The sequence below is a fragment of the Melanotaenia boesemani genome, chromosome 4 (assembly GCF_017639745.1).
Source record: "Melanotaenia boesemani isolate fMelBoe1 chromosome 4, fMelBoe1.pri, whole genome shotgun sequence".
NCBI lineage: Eukaryota > Metazoa > Chordata > Actinopteri > Atheriniformes > Melanotaeniidae > Melanotaenia > Melanotaenia boesemani.
The window spans coordinates 22,348,340-22,371,319 of record NC_055685.1 but is presented as its reverse complement, the minus strand read 5'-3'; the positions used below and the strand labels follow the sequence as shown (position 1 = coordinate 22,371,319).

At 38.7% G+C, this 22,980-nt stretch overlaps 2 protein-coding genes across 3 annotated transcripts; one reads left to right on the top strand and one right to left on the bottom strand.

The window, feature by feature from the left end:
- Positions 1-1,547: 1,547 nt before the first annotated feature.
- zgc:112980 (uncharacterized protein LOC503706 homolog) lies at positions 1,548-10,801 on the top strand. 2 transcript variants are annotated; one of them, XM_041983545.1, is made up of 19 exons: positions 1,548-1,633; positions 1,873-2,005; positions 2,108-2,216; positions 2,304-2,397; positions 2,824-2,974; positions 3,082-3,193; positions 3,640-3,765; positions 3,852-3,875; positions 3,999-4,136; positions 4,330-4,485; positions 4,572-4,625; positions 5,811-6,037; positions 6,144-6,223; positions 6,375-6,464; positions 6,572-6,649; positions 6,728-6,832; positions 7,463-7,568; positions 9,045-9,103; positions 9,759-10,801. In XM_041983545.1, the coding sequence occupies exons 2-19, from the start codon at positions 1,879-1,881 to the stop codon at positions 9,759-9,761; spliced, it is 1,839 nt and encodes a 612-aa protein (XP_041839479.1). In that variant the 5' UTR covers positions 1,548-1,633; positions 1,873-1,878; the 3' UTR covers positions 9,762-10,801. The 2 variants fall into 2 exon arrangements, with proteins under 2 accessions (XP_041839479.1, XP_041839478.1); XM_041983544.1 differs by having other exon boundaries at positions 3,852-3,911; positions 4,011-4,136.
- Positions 10,802-10,971: 170 nt separating this feature from the next.
- Positions 10,972-19,843, bottom strand: LOC121638649 (guanine nucleotide exchange protein SMCR8-like). The gene is made up of 6 exons (XM_041983543.1): positions 18,902-19,843; positions 17,601-18,013; positions 15,379-16,127; positions 14,747-15,160; positions 12,917-13,415; positions 10,972-11,938 (listed from the first exon to the last, which is right to left on the bottom strand). Exons 1-6 carry the CDS (start codon positions 19,085-19,087, stop codon positions 11,500-11,502), a joined length of 2,700 nt encoding a protein of 899 aa, XP_041839477.1. The 5' UTR covers positions 19,088-19,843; the 3' UTR covers positions 10,972-11,499.
- Between the last annotated feature and the right edge of the window lie 3,137 nt (positions 19,844-22,980).

Sequence of the window (22,980 nt, the reverse complement as noted above, 5' to 3'; positions counted from 1 at the left end):
GCAGATATGGAAATTGTAAGGGATGACTGTTTAGATTTGTAACAGACATGCATAAATCAGTAAACTCAGTCAAACTTGCATCAGTTAGTCATGTTTCTTGAGAAACGCAGTTTCTCAAATACTTGCAGAGCTAGATGAAATCTATTTTTGTAAATTCAGCCTCAATAAAGCACAGATATTTAGTCCTGAAATTAATTTGAACCTTCTCTGTGCTCATATATACAAGAACACATCCACTCCTTCACTGTATTTGTGTATTTAGTACATCTGTCTGCCAAAAAGGCTGGGTTCAGGAGTGAAAGTGTGCTTAGCAAAAGTGGAAGCAAAATGATATGGAAATTTGAATGGGAAGGACTATAGTTTTGAAAAATAGAGGAGAAAAAAGATGGAATACATTCAGTAAAAAGAGAAAATGTTTTATGCTTTGAATAACTTTTAATAATCACTATTCCTAACTAACACCCACATGATTAGTTGTGTCATGCAACAAATTGCTTTTATCTTCTCGAATGATCAACTTTAAAACTTTAATGCTTTAAAACTGAGCTTGGAGTTCACATGTTACATGGGAAAATTCAAATAATTTAAGTTCAAATAATTCATTTCAAAAACCTTTTAATAAATGTGTGGTAGCAGTACAATTATATACTCCTATTTTATATCTTATAATGTTCACACAGAGGAAATATAATTCTTCTGTGGCTAGGTTAGGAAATCAAAATGTATGTGAGTGATGGCTTAACTTTGACCATCAAGATCTCCTATATTATACAAGAACATACCACTATCAAACAATCTTAAGCTTAATGCAGACCATCGTGGGGCAGGCTCTTTTGATCCAGCAGTCTGCAGAAGTATTCTAGCCCCTGAAAATTGGTACCACTACTATTAGGTGGCTGTAAGAAAAAGCAATAATCTAACATCCCTGGAAAGAGTTTTTCTTGTTGATAAGCCCACCAAGGTATAAAAAAAGCAGACATATTGTCAAAGGAGAGGTGAGTATTGGGACTTTATATAAGGGTCTTACCAACCTTGTTGAAAACAGTTTTGCATGTTCATTAGCTAATACATTAGCTTCTCACAACTGCAATGACCCCCAAACCTACTGTGTCTAACAATAAGAGGAGCAATCACCATATTGTGTGACTGTGACCATACCAATCACTTTAATTATGGCAACAGTGATGATCATTTTTATACTGACAAATCAAATTACTGTGTAATCAAATATAAGCAATAAAAACATAAGCATATTAGACTTGGTGAAGAAAGACTCCAGGATTTAAAAAGTCTGGTTGATAGCCTGATCTGGGGCAGGACACTCAAAAAATCTTCACAGTAACTTCTTGTTTTTATGAAAGTGAATTAAGCATAACTTCAGCCAGGAAAATCCCAGCTTGTTTGGCTATACGGGTTTCACGAAAAAAGATAGAGAAAGATCTGTATATATTTATTGAGCTCAACTGCAATTTCTTGTCTGTGGAGGGCAGCATTTCTCTCTGACGTGTCCAAACCTGCAGCAGAAAAAGCTTCAGCCGAAGAAGAAGATTTTTATTGACTTCCGGTGATGGGTTTCAGTTCGGCTGGCGCGAAGAGTAATATTTACTGACCATCATTTACTTTTAGGAGTTAGGTAAGAAACCTCTGTGACGCTCATACTTAGAGAAATGATTTAAATATGTTTGCTTGTTCGCATTTTGTTTACTATACGTTTGGTTACGATAATATATTTTAAAGCGGAAAAACGTAACTTGATCCTGACTTGAAGTCAAATATGGGGCGTCTTTTGTTTAGACTCAGACGGGTGGTTTAATCGGCGTTTTTAATGTGCTTATTTGAACTGAATACCTTCCTCCCCTTGTTTTGTGGCAGACATTTATGATGAGCTCCGGGGAAAACAGTGGAGAAATAATTATCCTTAGTGATGATGATGATGATGATGACAAAGATCCGGAAAATGATCTGTCTTGCCTTATTGTGGAGATGGAGGAAGTAAAGAAGACTGGTAACGACCGCTTTCCTTATTGATTAATTCATTGGTTGATTGTAGTTGGTTATGCTTTTTTTTTATCAGATTGTCAGCATTTCTTTCTCATTTGTGTTTCAGACTGTGTGTCACCTCCATGTACTTTGCAAGAGGACGTGATTGTGACCTTTTCCCGTCGTGCTGATGTGCTACCTCACGCTCGTTACGACTGTCCTGTACACCCTTTCACGTGAGGACATGGCCACACAGACCTTGTAACTCAAGGCGAAGCCCCCATCTCCTTATAATCAGACTGCTTCTTTTCTTTTCCTCTCAGGCCTTCAGATTGTGACACTAATGCTCCTGTGGCCAGTAACCAGCTCATTTGTGATCAGTGCTTCTGCTACATCTGTGATAAGCTGGCTTCATCGGTATGTGCCAATATAGTTTGTAAGCAGTGAAAGACCCCGCATTAATCCCTTTCCACTCCTTTCCCTTTGTATCTTGTGAGCTTTGTCTAACCATATTTAGTCTTTATTTGTGATTTGTGACCTCTTTAAATGTTGTAACTTTGGCACAAGGTCTGTCAGTGCCAAAGCATCTTACGTACATTACCGTTAAAGTTTTTCTTAAGGTTAAACATACAAATGTTGTCCCAAAGCGGCAACAATATAACAATCTAACTAGCACTATAATCCTTTTAAATTAAATGCATTCAAATGCAACTTGAGATAATGCTTCCTTTGTCAAGCTTGTTATGTGAAATTGATGTTAACACAAGTTACTTGTTGAGTTGTAGGTCCAAACTTTTGACTGTTACTGTGTTTTAATAAAAAAAACAACACCATATGTTTCAGTGTGCAATGTGGTCATGCAGTGGAGCGTGCCACTGCAACAGCCACAAGAAAAGTGACTTCTGGAACAACATTAGAAACTGTGAACTGCTGGGAGAACTGAAGATTTTCAACCTCACTCTGTCGGAAGTAGACTCTCACCTCCGACAAGCAGGTGCAGAGTTCATGTTGGCACGGGGAAAAAACTTAAAGTTGAACCACTTTTAGTATTACTTGAATTATGAGTGACAAATTTTGGGGATGTGCCCTGCTCACTTTCAGAAATGATGCTGCAGAACTTCAGACAAGAGCTGTGTACACTCTTCCCATACTTAAAGTTGGGAGAGACGCCGCTGCAGGACTACAGCGTGGACCAGCAAGGCTTTGTCCCCAAGTAAAGCTCCTAGTTCATTATTCTGTGCATATTTATACTAAAATTTTTAGGCAATATTATAAAGAGAGATGGAAACTTTAAAAAAAAAATGTAATTTGTTAAAGTTGCTCCAAATATAACATAAAAATAACATTTTCAGATAAAGTTTATCATCATTTTGATATGTGTTAAAATTGCTCTCCTAACCTTTTTGCTATTTCTGACCACCTGGGGCACGAGCCCAATGTTTTGCAACTGTTCTAAATGGAGGGGGAAACTAATTATAAACACACTGATGATATTCACTGGTCTTACTGCCATTCCTGTGACGGGCAGCAACAGCAGCTATGTTGAGTGTTACAATTTTAGAGGGGGGTATATCTTGGAAATCTCGGAGCAGAAGAAAAATGCTGATGTACCTGTATTTCAAACAATTTTTTATAAGTAAATAACATTTTATTTTCCAGTTACACCTCTGTCTTTGAGTTTGTGTTATCTTTCCTGAACAAAGCGGATAAACAAGACAGCAGAGCGGCGGCCATCTTGAATCTTGGAGCTGCACAACATTTTATTAGACATTTCCAAGTATCAGGGTATGGAAAAGAAAATCTATATCAACAACTGAATTAATTTGCATATTGTTTGTTAATCAGTTCTCTTTCATTAACATTTTCTACAGGCCAACAATACCATCTCTCATGGCTAGTGTTTCTGCAGCAAAGATGATGCTACTGCAGAGGTTCATGCTAACACAGACCGGTGTTGTAACCAGTGTTGTATTCATAACAAATTATTATTTGTATGTTGTTTTTATTGTTTGGTTTTGTTTTTTGCCCAGAGTCATAACATCAGTCCAGAGATTGATGGTGATGGCGGATTTAGCTCCAGATTTCATCTACAAACTGCAGGATTTTTACCTGAAAAGAATAACTCTTCCAGTTGAGATGAAGGGCATGAGGAACAGGTGTGTGTGTGTGTGTGGGGGAGGTGGGGGTGGGGGTGGGGGCGCTGTCAACAACCAAATTCCAGTCTCCACAAGTCCAGAATTGTGTGTGTGTGTCTATATGTCTTTATGTGTGCTTTCCATTTTTTTCCCCCCAAGCCTGCATGTTAAAATCTTAATGTTCTTTTCATGTTTGTTTATGTCTGTGCTCCAGGCTGTGTGTTCGTCCCTGGGATGACATCCTGTTGGTTTCTGTGCTGAAGGGGCAGAATGTGTCTGGGATCCGTAAGGACAAAGGCAAAAAGGACGTCCTGACTGAACAGATTTCTGTGGTTCTACTTAGAACTGAGCTTCTTCAGAAACAGTGCAGGTTGACACACACACATATGATTTCTTTTATGTACTTTATATGTGAAGAAGTGATTGAAAACTTGCCTGTATCATTTCTGCCTTCAGGTACAGAGAGTTATGTCGATATCTCCGAGTCGTCCAGACTGATGATTCCGAACTGTGAGTTTTTATTATTTTCTGCCTTTCAGAAGAAGCAAATATGTGAAAGAAAGTCTGCTCACATTTTTGTTGCTAATCCTATTTTCAAGTGTAGAAGCATATAAAAGGATAATTTGTTTGGTCATTTTAGAGAAAACCTTTTATCTTTTAGCTTAGCATCTAATCTTGTTGCATCCATGTGCACCATCGTATATCTAGCAATGTTAGGGGCCCTAATGACAAGATCATCAGTGACCTTGCTAAAAACATAAGACCATGTCAATATGGCCTTGCTCTATTAAACAAAAACAGATGACATTTAAGGTTTCTTGCATTCATGCTCACCAGAGCCGTCCCTTGGCAAAGGTCATAAAGGCATCTGCCTGTGGCGCCACTCATTAGAGGGGGGCAACACTGTGAGGGGGGGAAAAAAAACAGAGAGAGAGAAGTCCCCGACTGGCAACCTTTCCATCTGCTCTGTCTATATAAAAAATAAAAGTTTAGATACATAAAAATACCCCCCACCCCTCATTTGGCCAGAACCTGGTCCTCTCTGTGTCCTACGAGAGAGGGGGAGGGATGAGTTATGGTGGGGCGCATCTCAGGTAGGGCTTACAATTGACAGATGTCTAGCTTGTCTAAGCACTCAGGGGCTTCCAGAAAGTTTAAAAAAGAAAAAGGAAAAAAAGATGTTCCAGTGTAGAAGTATGTGGTTTTATCTAACTTTAAAAATGCTGTTTAACGTTAATCTATACCAGCTAGAGATTAGCTAAGCTAGAATGAAGCAGAGTTTCCACATAATGATGGTATACTTTATATCAAAATTTAGTGTTAGTGTGGCCTGTTCATTTTTCTTAAACTGATCTTTTTACCAAATCATTGCCCTTGCTGGGTTTTGACCAATCAAACGTCGGCTGGCAGTCACATGACCACAGCACACAAACCATGGCTGCATTGCAGCACAAAGAAACTCTTCACATCTAGCTGACAAGCTATGAAACACAAATGAAAAATATCAGCTACAACTGTCTGTGATGCTAAAACTGAGGAGGATGAACACCTCTGTCCTCATATAGAAGCATGTTTGGAGGATAAAGTGGTTTTTGGTGAAATCTGTTTCAGAAGTAGAACTTTATACAGACGTGCATGAAGTTGTTCCTTTTAACTTTTGATACATCTTTTCTTTTTCCTTTTTCAATGTAATAGCTTCCAGATGATACAGGACCTCATGCCTTTCTTCCTGTGCATGGAGGGGGACTTTACATCGGCTCTCACAAGTTTGTTTCCCTCAGTGAACTCCCCCAGCATCCGCTTCACCTCACAACTCTTCCTCTTTTATCTTCACATCTTTAAAACTGCAACTGCACCCAAGCTGATCGTCAGTCATCCAGGGCAACTCTGCTGTTCTGCTGCAGCGTGGGAACCAATCAAAGGTCAGAGAATACTATACTATATAATATATATATTTTTTGTTTACCTAAACTTAAACAAAAAGAAAGACAATGCCTTTTAAAAGTGTAGGCTCTCTTCTCTGTGTAGATGCTGTCCCACTGAAGCATGTGGAGCTGGTAAAGTTTGCTCTCAGGGCTCTGAGATGCTCTCCCAATGTCTACACTGATGTAGGTCTACAACTTCTGCTCCACTAATCTTTGAAATATCTTCATCTTTGTGCAGACCTTCTGTGGGAGCCCTATTGCCAAGGCTGTTTTGATATGTCTGAAGCAGTGATTTACTTGCATTTTCTCGTGTATTCCTGTATCTTTTATCTAGTGTCAGTGTTGGTCCAGTTTACTAACAATCGTCAACTCACCTTCTGGCTCGCTCACTGCGCTACCTGAACCCAACCCACAATTTCTTCATGTATGTATTTCCTGTTTATTGACCACTCCTCAGTTTTTAATGACCTTTTTATCATTTATTTTATTGGTAATGTATTAATTTTGTATTTTCCTTCCCCTGTGATTAAGGGAGCGCGGGATGTGGTAAATTCAATACTGTTGAGTCAGCAGGGCTCCAACATGCAGATCCCACGGTCCTTTCTGGAGGTCAGTAAGTGGAAATATTACACGTTGAAGAAAACTCATCCATGTCACTACTGGAAACTACAAATGCTTTATTTACAGGTGTACCCAGATCAGGCATTGTTGCTTTTGGTAACAGGAGCTTTAGGTTTCAAAATCCTGAATTCTCCTCTGAGACCAGCGCTACCTGTGCTCAGCACTTTTAAGGTAACTTCCTGCATTTTCTTTCCTTCAATGATGAGACGACTGTTTGTGGTTCTGAAGTCTAGGAAACTGTTTTAAAATCGCTGATGCGCTCTTAAAGTGGAAGTTATTAAAAGCTGCTTTCATGAGCCATTAAACAATCACCCACTATGAGCATGATCTACAGCAGGGGTAGCCAACGTTGGTCCTCGAGGACCCCGATCCGGCAGGTTTTCCAGATTTCCCTGCTCCAGCACACCTGACTCAAATTAAATGGATTCAACAGCCTATAAGGATCTCCACAATGACTCGTTAGTTTAAGTCAGGTGTGTTGGAGCACGGAAATCTGGAAAACCTGTCGGATTGGGGCCCTCGAGGACCAACGTTGGCTACCCTTGATCTACAGCATCTTTCATACATTTTGGAAAACTTATCATTGTACTAAGTACTAACTTGCTCTTGCAGATGTATAATACCAGTATGGGTTCTATTTTGCTTTGACCAAACTCTATTCATACTTTGACTCATCTGTATGTTTAAAATTAGTAAAATGCCAAGACAGAATACTATAAAAAAAAATTTTTAATCGTGGACTCGGATTCTCATGAAAGTATGGTTTTAAAGTTTTATCTAACAGCTTTTTGTGTTTTGCAGGACAATTTGTGGGCATTTCACTGGCTGTGTGAAGGGTTATCTTCACATGGACTACGCCTTGAATCCCTCTCTCTGGAGATCGCACAGGAAGTGGCAAACACAACAGGTATGATGGCAACTTCTGATAATATGTCAGTGTTAAAACAGAATTCATTGACAGACAGCGGCTCAGCTCACTGGCTGGGAAGGCTTTTATTGGCCATCCTAAGGGGCGTCCGTGACTGACTGTGCTGTTCCAGACAGTCCTGGTTTGTGTGCAGCTTTAGCACCAAAATGCGCTGCTTTTACAACACAGTATTGCTCTACTGTACCATCAACAGCGGGAGCAAACAGATATGTCATTCTCTGCATATGTTCTAAGTCTTGTTCTAGCTCTGGAGTGTTACTCTTTTAGGATGGTGGTGGTAGCACTGTGAGAGTCACTTACTTTGATTTCTCTAGTGTTTTTAACACCATCCAGCCACTGCTGCTGGGTGAGAAGCTGCTGGCTCAGATCCTTGAATGTCTGCAGCAAAATGTTGGAGATCTTTTATCAGCCTGTTGTCTCCAGTGTGCTTTTCTTTGCTGCTGTGAGCTGGGGAAGCAGCATCTGACCCAGCAACACCAACAGATACGGGAAATTTTTCCTGCAAAATTCCATCACTCTGTTCAATATGTCACCTCTGGCAGACAGGGAAGACACCAGGCTTTACCTGCTGCTTTTATCCACTTGCCTTTTTATTATCTTTTTAAATTCTATTTTGGCTTGCACATTGTTTTTCTTACATTTGATTTTGCACATCTATAACCTAATCTGTCTTGTCTTTCTGTCTTTTTATCTTTCTCTTTGTCTTTATCTCTCTTTATCTCTATCTTTTTATCTCTTTTTCTCTTTCTCTTTCTCTTTATCTTAATTTTATCTTTATCTTATCCTAAGGGAGAGATTGTGTGCTGCTTCCCCATGCTGTGAACATGAGTTGCATTCTCTTTCTGAGCATCTTATAGAAAACGAACTAATCTTTGATTTATTGTTCAAAGCTAAAATGCATCCAGGACCTCACCTCAAATCAACCAAAGATCCCTGCAGATGTGGAAACCATGCGCTGGCCTTGTGACGGCAGCATGTGATCATTCAAAACATGTATTGACTTTTGCCACAATAGTCTGGTTTGTTAAAATCTTACACTGACCACAAAACTCTTAAAAGTTTAATTATTCAGAGCTTCTTTATGTTTAAAACCTGAATCCTCGTCACCATGTTTTCATCACTATAATATACTGTATTATGTCCACATGTGAGGTGGACTCGTGCTTTCCGTGTGTACTTCTGCATGTTGTGCGATGTGTCTGTCAATAAAAACCACTGTTGTGTGGCTGCTTCGTCAGATGGAGATTTTACTCACCTTTTATTAAATCATATCTACTATTGAATCATATTTCATCATTAATTTGTTGCAACAAGAATCAATACAGTCTTGAGTGCAGAAACGACCAGTTTTTATTTACCTTCCATAATTTACTCTGTGTCCTTAAATGCTGAGGTGTCCTGTTTCTCCTGTTTGTTCAGTTCTCACCGTTTGAACCGTGTGTCCTTTGTCTGCAGGCCATCCATTGACTGTTAAACTTGACTTCTCGCCAGCAAATGCCCCCTCGAAATCAAACGTAAGGTCCTTAGAGCAGTTGCTTCCTTTTTTTTTTCCTGTGAACACATCATGTGAAACCCATGTGGCTTAAAACAGTGATATCATTTGAGAGGAATGTTATCGTCCTTCTTTTCTGAAGACCCGTTTCGATCAGTTGAACTACTTTACACCGGGGGATGCCTGATGCTGTCATGCATTTCACATTTGTAGCAACATCCCCCCACAGTTGACATGAATGTGTGTCATGTGACCCTTGTAATGTCACCATCTACAGCGTTAACTGTGGTCCAAAAACTTGCTTTTTGTAATTGATTCAAAAAGCAAGTACTGCATTCTTCTTGGAATAAAAAAGATATAAATGATATAATCTTAGATACATCTGTGAAGGTCAGTACACCATAAAACACCTGTTTTTAGACTATATATTAAAGTTTATGAACCTGTTAGGAAATCAGAATAATCCGTTTCAGAAGTTCAGGAGCTTATTAAAAATCTAATTGGTGCTTCACAAATTACACAAATTGGATTAAGCAAATTGTTCACTACATTTATTAAATTCTAAAACATATTTGTTTTATTACCAACTAATTGGTTTGTCAACTGCCAAGTTAATACCTCCTCATGTCAGCTCTTTAACTAAATGTGTTTAATTTCTAATATTTTTTCTTCTTCAGTGATTCCAGGTGTGGCCTGATTCAGCATCTTCAACAGCTTGGCAGCTGTGGGAGACCTGAAGCTGCCGACAGCCGTCTCTCTACACATGGCTGAATATTACAGAGCATTAGCTACTTCCTGGTGATGTTGGCCTGAACCTGTACGCACAGAGCAGGTGTTGGTAGCTTGCTGCTCAGACTGAATATTCTTAATATAACTTCATCACTTTAGGTTCTGATCTTTGTGCTAACAGCTAAAACCAGACAAAAGTTTAATTTTGAAGTGTAAGTTTTGTTTATTGAGTGTTTTATGTTAACTACTTTGTGAAAATGCTTTTGGATATTTTTTTTCTTTCGTCTAAACATGTTTTGTTGCACAGATAATTATCCTGGTAAATAAACCAAAACTTGTTTTTAAGAGCCATTTTGAAAAAAAGAAAAATCTTTATTTTTAGGTAAATCACTGCTTAGACTTTAGAACCAGTGAAAAGAATGACTTTATTTTCAGTGTAGTCACAGTGAATTTGTCTAAAAAGTATAAGTAAAATAATTTACGAAAACCTTGTTGCTTTCACAAGTTCTTTAACTGTATTGACCAAATCACATGGTCTGCAGGGCCATATGTGCTTGTGTAAGACCAAATCTTTAATCAGACTGTTATATTCTGTCTCCATGTATGACGTTAGGGCACAAAATACAAAAATTAATGTGTTCTTGTATAGCGTTGTGTGTGTGCGGGGGAGATGCTGTTTATTTCAACAGCTGACTTTTCACACAAAGAAAAAACATGACTGCACTTGCACAAAACTAAAAATCTAACCAAATATCAACATTTATCTAATCTCATAGGTGCTACAAACATTTTTGATTGCACACAAAGTACTGCCATTAATCAGGAAACAGCCACAAAGTAAAGCAATTTCTCTGGTTTAGAACCATGATGAACCTTGAAATAAAGTTTCAATGCAAATATCATCTGCAATGATGATGAAATGTAAATCTTTTCCTTCATTTTATCGTTGAGTTGCTTAGATTAAAAAAAGTCATTTAAATAATTTTGTCTTCTGAAAGTGAAACTAAAGTTTTTCTTATTCCCAAACACCTGCTGACTTAATCAGCAAAGATGTAGAAAGTGCTCCACATTCACAAAAAAAGACATAAAAATCATGCATCATGATTCTAAAAGGGGTTTTAAATATCTGCTCTGACCTATATCAGTAAATTTTTAGCTCAATTTTGTCTTCATACCACTAGTGACATTAAAACTATAAAAAATACACTACCCCAGGTCTTGAGGTAACTTCTAGTTATTCACATTGTACATCCTTGTTTATCTTTACAACTGCTATACAAAACTACAGTTAAATTATGCAATACTTAAATGACAGTGGGACAAGACCCACCCCCTACCAAAAAAAGTTAAGCATTGACATATTAACAAACATCACTACCACACTGGTTAGATGGTACTCTGAGTTATGTTGAGGTCTTTTTGCTTCCTTAAATTGCACAATGCTCATATGTGGCTCAGTTTTGTTACATTATAAAGATTCACGTTTGACTGATAATCGTACAGTTTTAAAATAAGACTTACATATATCCAGTAAGCGAGATTATCAACACGTCGCATGAAATAAAATTATTTTGTTCACAGCGGTTGGTGATTTAACATGAACTACAGTAATTACAGAAGTGCATTTTGATGTTGGTGTTAGAAAACTGGGCATCTCCTCTTCAGTGTCTTTTTTTTTTCTTTGCATTCTTATGTTGCGTTTGTATTTCTGTGAAGATGCACTGAGCAGTAAGAGAATCGTAAAACCGGCGGTCCACGTCCTGCGTGGTGCTGTTTGATGAGGTCAGATAAGAAGTGCATCACTCTTAAATCACTTTCACTTCCAGAGAATCCTTGTGCTTCCTTTTCCTCAGCACTGCGTTCTCCTACAGTAGTGTTTGGACATCGTAGAACAGGTGCAAAAGTTTGCAGCAGTACCTGGTTGGACAGCGCAGTCAGGCAGCTTTCTACATGCAGTAGATAGGTGATGCCTCGGCTGATACCAGTGTGAGGACTGGTCAGTACGCTGATGAGGGAACCGGAGTAGGATGGACTCCGCAGAGTCCTCTGATCAAGGTCCAGCAGAGCCAGATAACGACCGTATCGACTCAGAGAATGAAGAATGGTGGCTGATGAACTGGAGGATGATCTGGTGAGATGAGAAAAACAGAAGTATGATACCTTTAGTGTTTTTTTTGTTTTGTTTTGTTTTTTAACCAGAGTTGGGGAAAAAACTCAGTTTTTATTAATGCAACTTTAATTGAACTTATCTAAATTTAGTTTAACATGTATTTAGCATATGTGATTATTTGCATTAAAATATGGCAGGATTTAAGGTCGAAGAAATTGGAAAAAAAAGACATTTCATCCGTGACTTTGAGTTGCAGATGAACAGAACTGGAAGAGATTGATATTCAAAGATACTGACAGTTCCAACTCAGTTGTATGAAAATATTTCCCCCCATTTTACTTGGTGTCTCATTTCTGGTTCTGCTGTTTCTTCTAGTTTATATACAAACCTAAAACAATTTTTTTGCTCTGTTAAAAAAAAAAAAAAGGTCAGGATAGAAGACAGCTGCATTAATCTCATACATTGCACCAGGGATCACAACCTTGTCAGCATACCAAACCATTTCAGGTTTGTCCATGCCGTAGTCACCATCTGCCACAGAAAATATGTTCTCAGATATTCTGTTCAGATCTATAAACACTACAGGATCTGACAGATCAAAGAAAAGAAAATACAGGGAGAAAAAAATGCTTTTGTAGTTAAAGACAATATTATGCTTCCCTACAAGTGTCAAAGCTATTTGTGCATGTTATAAGGTTTGTCCACACCAAAGGGAAATGACTGTACCACAGAGGACACTATGAACAACCTAGTTTGTAGTCCAAGTTTTTCTTCTTATTCAATAATGCCATTAAGTGAAGGAAGCACATTTACACAATACTTGCTTAGTTGCTAGTTGGCATAACTCAAACAAGGAATGAGAACCCTTCACCTTAAAGAGAAAGCAGCTAAAATAGGGTTTTGACAAACATAAAGAGAAGTCAGAAGAAATGAGTTTTTTTTTCTTTTCTTTTTTTTTCAAATAAAAATAATATGCATGATGCAGGTAATCCTCACCTGTGTATTCCTATCAGTCTCCAGGTGAGCAGGTCAATCAGCTGAAGAGGTGTGGCCAAACAGGGCATCACAGCACTTCCATCAGGACCAGGCGCAGGCAGGAAGAGGCTCAGAGCACCCACCAGCTTCCTCACTAAACTCTCGTCTCCTCCGATGACAACCAGTGGCCGACCACTCAGGAGACAATACACGGCATGCTGGGAATACGAGTGTTGCTTGATGAAACGGAGGGCTCTGAGTCCAGCCTTCCTTCTCCTCCTCTTTTCCAAGTGGATTTTGCTCTGGTTATTTTGAGTGGGGGAGGGTGGGTCTGAGGAGCTGGTGAAGCTGATGCAGTCCGACATCTCATCTACACTAAGCAGCCTCAGAGGAGTGCACGGCGGGGACCTCTGGTCGGAGTCTAGCAGGGCAACAGGAGGGGCTACGTTCACATAGAGATGAGGTACTAACTTCACCCTCTGATGGGTCTTGGGCCACTGGGATGCTGACTGTGCTGATACTGAGAATAAAAACAATTTTGTTCCATGTTAGTAATCTACTAAAAACAAGTAATTTCTAACTGTATTAATTTATTAAGAGATACAAAATAATCTGAGAATTGAACTTTTCTTTTGTTCATACAAATGGCTCTGTTTAGTTATGTTGGATTACATCGCCATACACTTGTAAATAACGAGGGTATAACAGAAGATTTAATTCGACCTGATATCATACCCTTCTGTTACAAGATGCACAATTAGCCAGCTTCCATGTTTCACATCTGCTGAAGCCATTTATATTTTAATAATATACTAAGAAAATAATACCACAGTTTCAATCCTGGACCTCAATAACAAGCTCATTTTGTTTTAATCTTTAGATAACTACCAAAATCTGACTACTTATTATGTAAACTAACTATTACTTGGAAGTGTTTTCACCTCTCTGGGTTGTTGTAATAAAAGAAAACATGTTCTTTGATACCAAATTGGAAAGAATTTATTTCTTAGTGAAAGATTTAATCTTATTTATCCAGTATATAAAGGGTGAGCTTTGTAATTCAAAGTGCAAGCACACAAGGGCATGGTCAGTTGAGGGTTTTCAACTGAACCTGATGGCCATCCTCTATTAGATTATATTTATGCTTCACTTCAGAGTCTGTGATGGTATCTTTCATGCACAAAATATGAAAATCAAAGACAATAATATAGCAGTTGGAATTAAGAGGAAAAAATGTGAATTTTTCACTTCTTTCAACACATTGTTCAAATGTTCCTTAGAGCAAATGTATTACCATGACTTCCTGTAACCTGAAAATAACGAAAACATCTGCATTAATTAAAGTTAGACTCACTGAAGTGCAGAAGAAACAATTTCTGTATGTTCTGAAGATTTTAAGTTTGTTAACCAGTTGTTTTATACCATTACCCAGTTTATTTTATACCATTAACCAGTTGTTTTATACCATTACCCAGTTTATTTTATACCATTACCCAGTTTATTTTATACCATTAACCAGTTGTTTTATACCATTAACCAGTTTATTTTATACCATTAACCAGTTGTTTTATACCATTAGCCTCAGCAGTTTTGCCTAAGTCATATTTTATGGTTTTCAGGAATGATGATGCACAGTGAATGAGGAGTGTAGGGAGAGTAGAGTTGGACAGATTTCACAATTTGGCCAAAATATGACTTTGCCAATTACACTATGAGGTCAATATTCTTTGAGTTGTTGGTTTTATTGTTTATAGACATTTTTCCATTAGAAACATCTGCAGTGTCTGTGGTCTTAAATTATTTTTACTGTTTATGTGGCTTCAGAAATGAATATTTTTGTAGTTGTGTTACCTTGCAGCAGTTGGCATGTCCTTTCTGGAGTGGTGTCTTCGTGGACTTCATTTTTACTCTCAAGATTTGAATCTTCTTTAGTCATAACACCGCCACTAACCATTATTTCCTTTGAAGGCTCCTTAACAGACCCTTCAAGTTCCAGTTCATTCTCTGAATTAGCAGCTTTCTCCACATCGAGATCTTTGTGACATCCAGTCTGTGATTCTTCCTCAAAGCCGTTGGTAAGAGGGTGAAGCTCTGATTCCTCCTCAGTGATGGCAGTTAGGTCGTCAGGGAAGATGGACTCGGTGGTGCTCAGCACTTCGATGCTGTCCTCGCTGTTGGCACGCTTGGCACAGGCTCGCACACGCCTGACGCCTGCGTCCACTGGTGCACGCCGAATGCAAACATCTGTCACCCCCACTGGCGTTTCTGTGGAGGAGACAAAACTCTTAGCTGATCTGCTTGTTTCAGTCACTCATTTTATCTTCAACATACCAAAACAGAGACACATCTTCAAATTGTTTTTTAATTATTGGTCATTTTCTAGTTTTATAATGACATCCAACAAGAGGCTGGGTCTTTAGAAGACATTTTCTGTTGGGTAAATTACTGATTATAAAGCTGTGAAAAGCACAAGTCAAACATACCTCTACTGTCAGACCCAACAATGATGCGCTGTGTCCGATAAGACTTCTCAGTCCCGAGCACTTCAATGCTGTCACCGCTGCTCACACTCCCTGTCATCTCTGTGGGAGCAGTGGGGTCAGGGGTCACTGTTTCAGCTTCTACTACTTCTAGTTTGATTGGTATCTCCTCCACACAGGACAAGAACGACTCCAAACTCTGTGGTTCTGATTGAACTCTGTCCAGATCCCCTTTTCTATTTGAAAAACCATGTTGCTCCACCTCAGCTCCTTCTGCTTCCATCTCCTCAACATCCTCTGGGCTCAACAGCTCAAACAGGAAGTTAGTGAACTTCAGCTGCCTGGACAGTGAACGTGTGATACGAGTAGTTCGCAGGACACTCCTGTCACCACGCAGACGGCGCTCTGTGTCCACAAGCTGCTCCTTCATCAGGGACAGGAAGTAGGTATTACAGAGCTCCTGTAGTGGCTTCAGACGGTGCTCTGACTTGCAGGAGGTGGAGGTAGAGAGGGAGGAGGAGGTATCAGGAAGAACTGTAAGATCAGTGAGGGAGTCAGCTGGGTCATAGGGCAGGAAGTCGGGTTGTTTGAGCTTCCTGTTTGGGTAGGATGTGACCTGGCGTAGGAGCTCTCTATGATTTAAGATCAAACGTTCCACAGCCTCAAGCTCATCTCCTTTGCTATCAACTTCTGTAGACTCATTTGCTGTCCTCTGAGGTTCTGTCTCCTGTAACAGAGACAAGCGTCTGTACCTGGAACAGTAAGAGGAAGTGACGTTAAGTCCAGAGCTACAACTGAGACGTCCCGGAAGACAAGATACGCAGTCACCAATGTGAGGTGGGAGATACATCAAGCATTTCCCAACCATCACTGAACTGGAATATGCCATTCATGTTGGATGCTGTCATTTCTCTGGGCTAAAATTACATTCAGGTCCCTCGGATAAACCAACACCACGGTTACATCATTTAAAAACAACCAAGGTTGACCAAAGTGCCTCACAGGAAACAAGTTCTGCTTTGTTCTAACCTTCTTTAAATGTAGGTAGGCCTAGTCCGTGTAGCACAATACATTTTTTTAATTTTTTATATCAAACATTTATGTATTAAAAAAAAAAATCTCCAATAGATATATTTGCTTTTCTTTGTTAGTTTCACTCTTTTCTTTCTCATGGAGCATATTGTGTTTTCTCCAACACAGAAGTATTTTTTGTCTGTTTTATAATGTCTATATTTGTAAATGTAACTCAAGCCGTCTTCAAAATAAAGCTAGAATTTTATAATTGTATGGCCTTTATTTGTCTAAAACTCTGTGCATTTAATCCTTCCGCTAAAAGAGTAAACATGACATTATTAATGTTAGTTGTTATGTCTGAACCAATGACATTAATCATCCCAATGGATGAATAGAGTTTAGAGCTTTTCAAAATTTCCTGCATAAATCAGCTGATTTCATCTCCTCTGGATAGACAAGCCTCTGATAACGATGGAGTTTTTCATTTGTGGAGTATCGTTGGTTTGTAGACGTGTTTTATAACTACACAGTAACAGTACAAAAAGGAGACAATGAAAACAATCTTTAGCTTTAGGTGTGGGGACAGTGAATGACCATGATAGAGAGGCTTGAATGAATGCTGAATAATTTACAACTGTGAATCCTGCTATTAAGCACAATCCTACTTATCCCGCCTGGAGCAAGCCTGACCCACAAAGGACCCCACACCACAACAAACAGAACCCAAAGGATCTGCTGCCAATGTCCGAGTACCATGTGATGGTGCAGACTATTTTTGATTTCCTGTGCAGTTAAAATTTTTATTCTTATTCATTTTGCAATTAATTTTTCCCTTATAAAGGACTTAAGCTTCTCAGGCATCATATCATTCCTCATTTCCTTCTTCGAGTGGACGCCCACACTGGCAAACCAACTACTATCTCTGTAGAATTTCTACATTTTTTGAGAATCATAAGTTATCTGCTTAACTTGCTTGGTCAGTTCATTCTGACAGAAGACTATCTCCCACACAATTCCTCCTAGATCCAAGTAAAACCATTCAAATTATATTTGACACCTCGTGTTTTATTCTGCAATTTGTTTTTTATTTCAGATTAAATGTGCTGAACCAGAGCCTGAAGAGAGGTGGAAAAAAACCCACAGTTAAATCAATTACTTACAGCCTGGACCATATATTCTTATTTAATGAAAACGGGAAAGACTGAGCTTACTCGAGCACTTGTAGTTTCTGCTGCAGCTCTGTGGAAAATGCCTGTCTGTTTCCCGTCTTCAGGCTGTCAGATGCCTGAGAGAAGCACGCTGACAGCTCAGCAAAGTTCTCCATCAGCTTAGTCTGGTCCGAACTCACATAGGCCATGCAGAAAGGACGCACCATTCCCCGAGCCTCCAGGTCATACAGAGTCAGGTGATGAACATATGCAAATGCATCATGTGCGGAATCTCCCAGGATCACTTTAGAGTCCTCACTGAAGTTGAGTCGGGGACCAGGTGAAGAAGGTGGAGCATGGCAAGGGCCTGATGCCTGATAGTCCACAGACATGATACGAACAGAGAAGTGGTTGAGGTCAAAAGAGCCGATGACCTTCTGGTCATCTGGTATTGTCAGCACAGGCTTTGGACCCACCTGGAGACAAAAGTAGGAGTTTGGAGTGATGCAATCTGCTTAAACATCTAGATATCAACATATATTTGCTTTCATTTCTTGTTATTTAATGTCAAAGTTCATTAAGTGTCTTGCATTTGATTAAATTCAAGTTATCTATAAAAGCCTCAAACACAAACTCTGAACTTCCACAATGATGATGTAAACTTTTCGAGGAAAGTTTATGTTTGCGTTAATAAGTATTTAATATTTAGCAGGAATGTAAAGAAAACATGAGGATGCTAGTGGTATGCTGTCACTGGCAAAAGACAAAAAAAAAAGGATTTGTTTAAGTTTCTTTAAAAGATTTGGTCACTGTAGATAAGGTGATATCTGATCATCAGATGTTTTAATAAGTTTGGCCTATATAGCATTTGCCATTTATATCACAGTTATATAACATTAGTTAAAAAGAAATGTGGTCCTTTTTTGTTTTTTAGTGTATGTTCATAAGGGCTCCTGGAGTCAGTGATGGTTCCTCTATAAGTCTGACTGCATTTTGTGAAGAATTAAGCAGATCTCACTTAAAAAGATCTTAATCTCAAAAACACTTCCTAAAAGTTCATGTTCAACATGTTGCCACGCAATCATAAAGAAACATGAATTAAGTTCACACTTTGAGTCATGAGATGCAGTAACTAGCAAAAAAAAAAAAAAAAAAAAAAAAGTATTTTGAGAGAAAAACACTAAATAACACAATTTCACACAATTAAACATTAACTATTTTGATCACACGTGTACACATTAAATCCTATGGCTGTATTTGTATATTGCCATATTCTTTTGTCTGTAATTTATATCTGAATAGGAGGGAAACTAAATCGTTTCTGTGCACCTTTCACATTTCTTTTTCTTTTAAGATACACGCACCTGCTCCGAGAATTCAGCCACCAGTATGAAGTCTCTGTGGAACTGGGCCCTTGTGGTCCAGGGATGAAAATATGGGAAAAGAGGGACAGAGAGGTCCTCAGGTAAACTCTGAGCCTCCTGCTCCTCTCCTCCTTCCCCAAAACCCTCTGTGCCGGTGAAAGCCAGCAGGTCCGGCGACCCGATCATCTTCACCCGCTGAGAGAGGCTCAGCCCATGAAGGACATCAGTTTCGACCGAAAATCTTTGATCTAGACGGAGGCGGACTGAACTTGAGGGTCAAACACCGCCATGTCCCGGTTCCGCCATGCCTCTTGTCAGTGAGTCAGGACAACGTAACAACAACCGGGTAGTTAAAAACTTGTTGCGCAGTTTATTTTAAGCCGCAACACGACATGGATACAAATGTCCAAACAGAAACATGAAGGAGGTTCCTGGACCTGGTTTCTGTCAGCAGCAGTCGCGTAAACAAGCGTCGTTTTCAGGAACAGACATCATGGAAAAGTTAACGGAGAAGTGAAAGTTCCCCGCGGGCGGCAGTCACACGGTTTCCTCATAACGCTTGTCCCGGGATCTGTGTTCCTCTTTCCTCACAACGAGTAGCCTAATTTTTAGCCTAAATGTATTGCCTCGAGTTTAAGTTGTGGACCGCAAACGGAAGTCTCTACACTAATAATTGTGCACGTGACAGAAGGGTGCCCGGGTCCGCTCGCCGCCCCTCTTTTCTCTTCACTTGAGAATGGATCTGTCCGTGGCCAAGTCAGGCACATTGATTAACACTTCCGGTTATCTCTTTCAAGGCAAAATACACAAACCAGCAGCTGGCAACTCTTCTGTCAAAAACGGCAGTGCAACTAGTATTTACATGTATTTACAACTCAAAATGTCTGGGACAAATGGGCTATTTTTGACTCTCATGGCTTACCCAGCAAACTCGTGTATGTGGGCCCCACATATGCGTGTTGGCTGGGTGGTTATGACGCTGGCAAGTGTTATGCAGGCCACAGGTGGCCCAAAGGTCATGAGCTAGGCCTAACATTGGTTAAGCATGTTCTTTACTGGCCAGAGAGTGTTGTAAGCTGATTTTGGCAGCAGTAAATGTTGTGAGGGCGAGACACGCCTCAAAGGCTGAAAAAGAAAATAGATTTTGCTGTTCCTACTATATGGTTGAGTTTAGGCCGCTAATGTCTCCTGTGTCAACTCTCTGTCAAGACTAGATAACATTACTTATACTGCAGAGTAAACATGCAGACAGACAATGATCAACCCATTAATACTAGTGCAGCTGTTCTTGTGTCTACTTGAATCTAATGACTGAAGTGTGTCTTTGTTTTTAAGACTAATAGATATACCACCAAACCCTCAAACCCCACCACTCTCATCCTATGTCTGCCTATATTTCACATATGTTAGCCACATAATGTTGGCTGTAGTGAACACTTACATCTGTAACGTTTGTTGAAACCTCCTGTCATTATAAAACAAAACACAGATTTATATTTCATAAACTCAACTCAGCTGTATTTAGGACTTTATCAAATACATAAGAGCAGCCCAAAGTACTTTAAAGGGCCAAAAAGAACATGGAAGAACACAACGTGAAAACAATTTAAATAAAATAATTTTGAATCTATACAAACTATAAATAAAAAATAGCAATAAATGCAAGATGCTGTTAATAATAAGATAATATAAAATTATATTGATAATAGCAAGATAAAAAATGTTTACTTAAGTTACTTTTGATTCCCATGTTAATAAACTTGAAGAACAACTAATCAGAACTGGGGTGGCCACTGGCAAGAAGGGTGGCCAGTTACATTTCAGGGGTGGCCCTGCCCCCCCTCAGTGGGTTGCATGGAAAACACAAATTCATTAAACCTGTTTAGGAGAAGTGACCAAACTTTTATTTGAGGAGACTATGATTTTTTAATGTTTGCAGTAAGATATGACACATCTTTTACAAATTGGTAGTAAGTAGCGTGAGACAAATTTTAAGCAAACATAGCTGCTGTGCACTTCCCTGTTTGTCGACTGGTGTGGTCTGATCTGCTGAGCAGAGTGCCGTGTCAGCACAAAGCTGCAGTGCCAGTTTACAGCAAAAATATTCTCTGATTGTTTCACAGTGTTCATGCTCTAAGTCACAAAAAAATTGGTCTTTAACACCATAGTAGAATGAAACCTGAACAGATTTTATGTTAATACAGTTGAAGTGGACTTCCATTTCTTAATGTCGGCCTGTGTTTACTGAGGCAGCGCTAAGACTGATGAGCACAGACAGGGTGGAATGAAACACTTTATCAGATTTAATTAGCCAAATCTACCTGAGCCTCAGACTTTAGAGGAAAATAAATTCTAAAATAGATTATTTTTTTGCTCATGGAAAAACATCTCCTTAACATTTAAACTCTGTGTGCTGTTGGTTGAAATGCAGTTTCTGTGTGATCAGTACAAACAATCAGGCAGAATCAGCAGGATATAGCATATTCCTTGTAGCATCGTAGTTTGTCATGTTTTCATGGTCAAATGTACTTTCGCTACTATTCTATATACACAAGGGTTTGGCAGTCTGTTAAAATTCATACATCCACCCATTTTCTATACCTGCTTATTACTTATCAAGTGTGGACTGAAGCCCAGCAGCTACTAGACAAAAGGCGGGGTACCTTGGATGGGTCACCAATCCATCGCAAGGCCTATACTACAATCAAAGTGGACTAAATGTTCTCATTGAGGTCATATGAGGTTTTGTGTGGACTTGTGTGTATCCTCCAACAGTAATTACTCTGTGCTGTACTTTAATATAATGTCAGCAACAACAAGATGAATGCATATTTTTCAAAAAAGAATTTTTTTTTAAAAAAATTGTAGCTTTTCAACTACAATATAAAGTAATGATAACCAATAAATGTTTGTGCTTTCCAAAGACAGCCATGTGCAACTCTGCAAAGAAGTATAATTGAAGCCTTAAGGAAACTGAGCAATCATCAATACACCTGCGCTTTCCATAAATAAAGCACATTACAATATTTGTTATGAAACAGGGTTACTGTTGTATTCTTAGTCAGTTAATACTGTAGTATTTTGCTGTAGTACCCAGTTTCGCTCATCATCTATTTTACAATTACATTCTGCACAAAGGTGAACTGTATGTTATATTATATCATTATTTGGTCTCTAACATGAAAACTATATACACTATGTTTAGAAGGGTATCCTTTCTTTAAGGGTAAAGGACCGACAATATATTAATTTATTGCATCAAAGTGACATATTGTAAAATAAAATTATTAACTATACCAATTTTTTTTAAATATAGAGAGAGACAATAATGAATAGCTTTGTACATTTAGGGCACCTTTATGGAACTCTGATTAACATTTCCTAAAGGTTATTGTTGACTGATGAGCCAGAAACTGAATGCAAAAATTAAAATGATTAATTATTTTTAAAAAGTTAATGTAAAACTAGAATAGAATTTGAACTTAGCTACTGCTTGAAAAGCCTGTATATCTATTTTATAACCACGTCACAGACATTGTATCTACATTTGTGTTCACCTCATTTATTTGGTTACACCTATTTGTTTTATTATTTTGTTCTGTTCCGGAGCTACCTCAACACTTGGAAAAATGTCTATGACATTGTTCTTATGGCCTCATATTTCTATACATTTTGACCAATAAAGTAAAAAAGAAAGAAAGAAAAAACCTTTAAATAAACATTTTTGTGACTATTTCTGATAAAGTTTGACCATAACATGACTTATGTAGATTAAAAAGAAGAAAAGTTCCTAACAGAGTAGTCTTCAGTGAAACCTTTCTGCTCTAGTTCACAGCAAGCGTTTGGAATTAAATCCCACTCCGACTACAAATCCCGTCAGTACTTGTTAAAGTAAAATGGCGTAATCAACAACAGCAATTTGACCAATCACATCACAGGATTAGATTTACTCCTTCAGTGATTGGGTATTTTTGCAACAGGTTTCCCATGAAGCTTTGTCGGACCGCCCTCTATTTCAAATCTAGCGGGCCAATCAGCGAGTGCCATAACGACCGAGGCAGCATTTTAAATTTGTACTA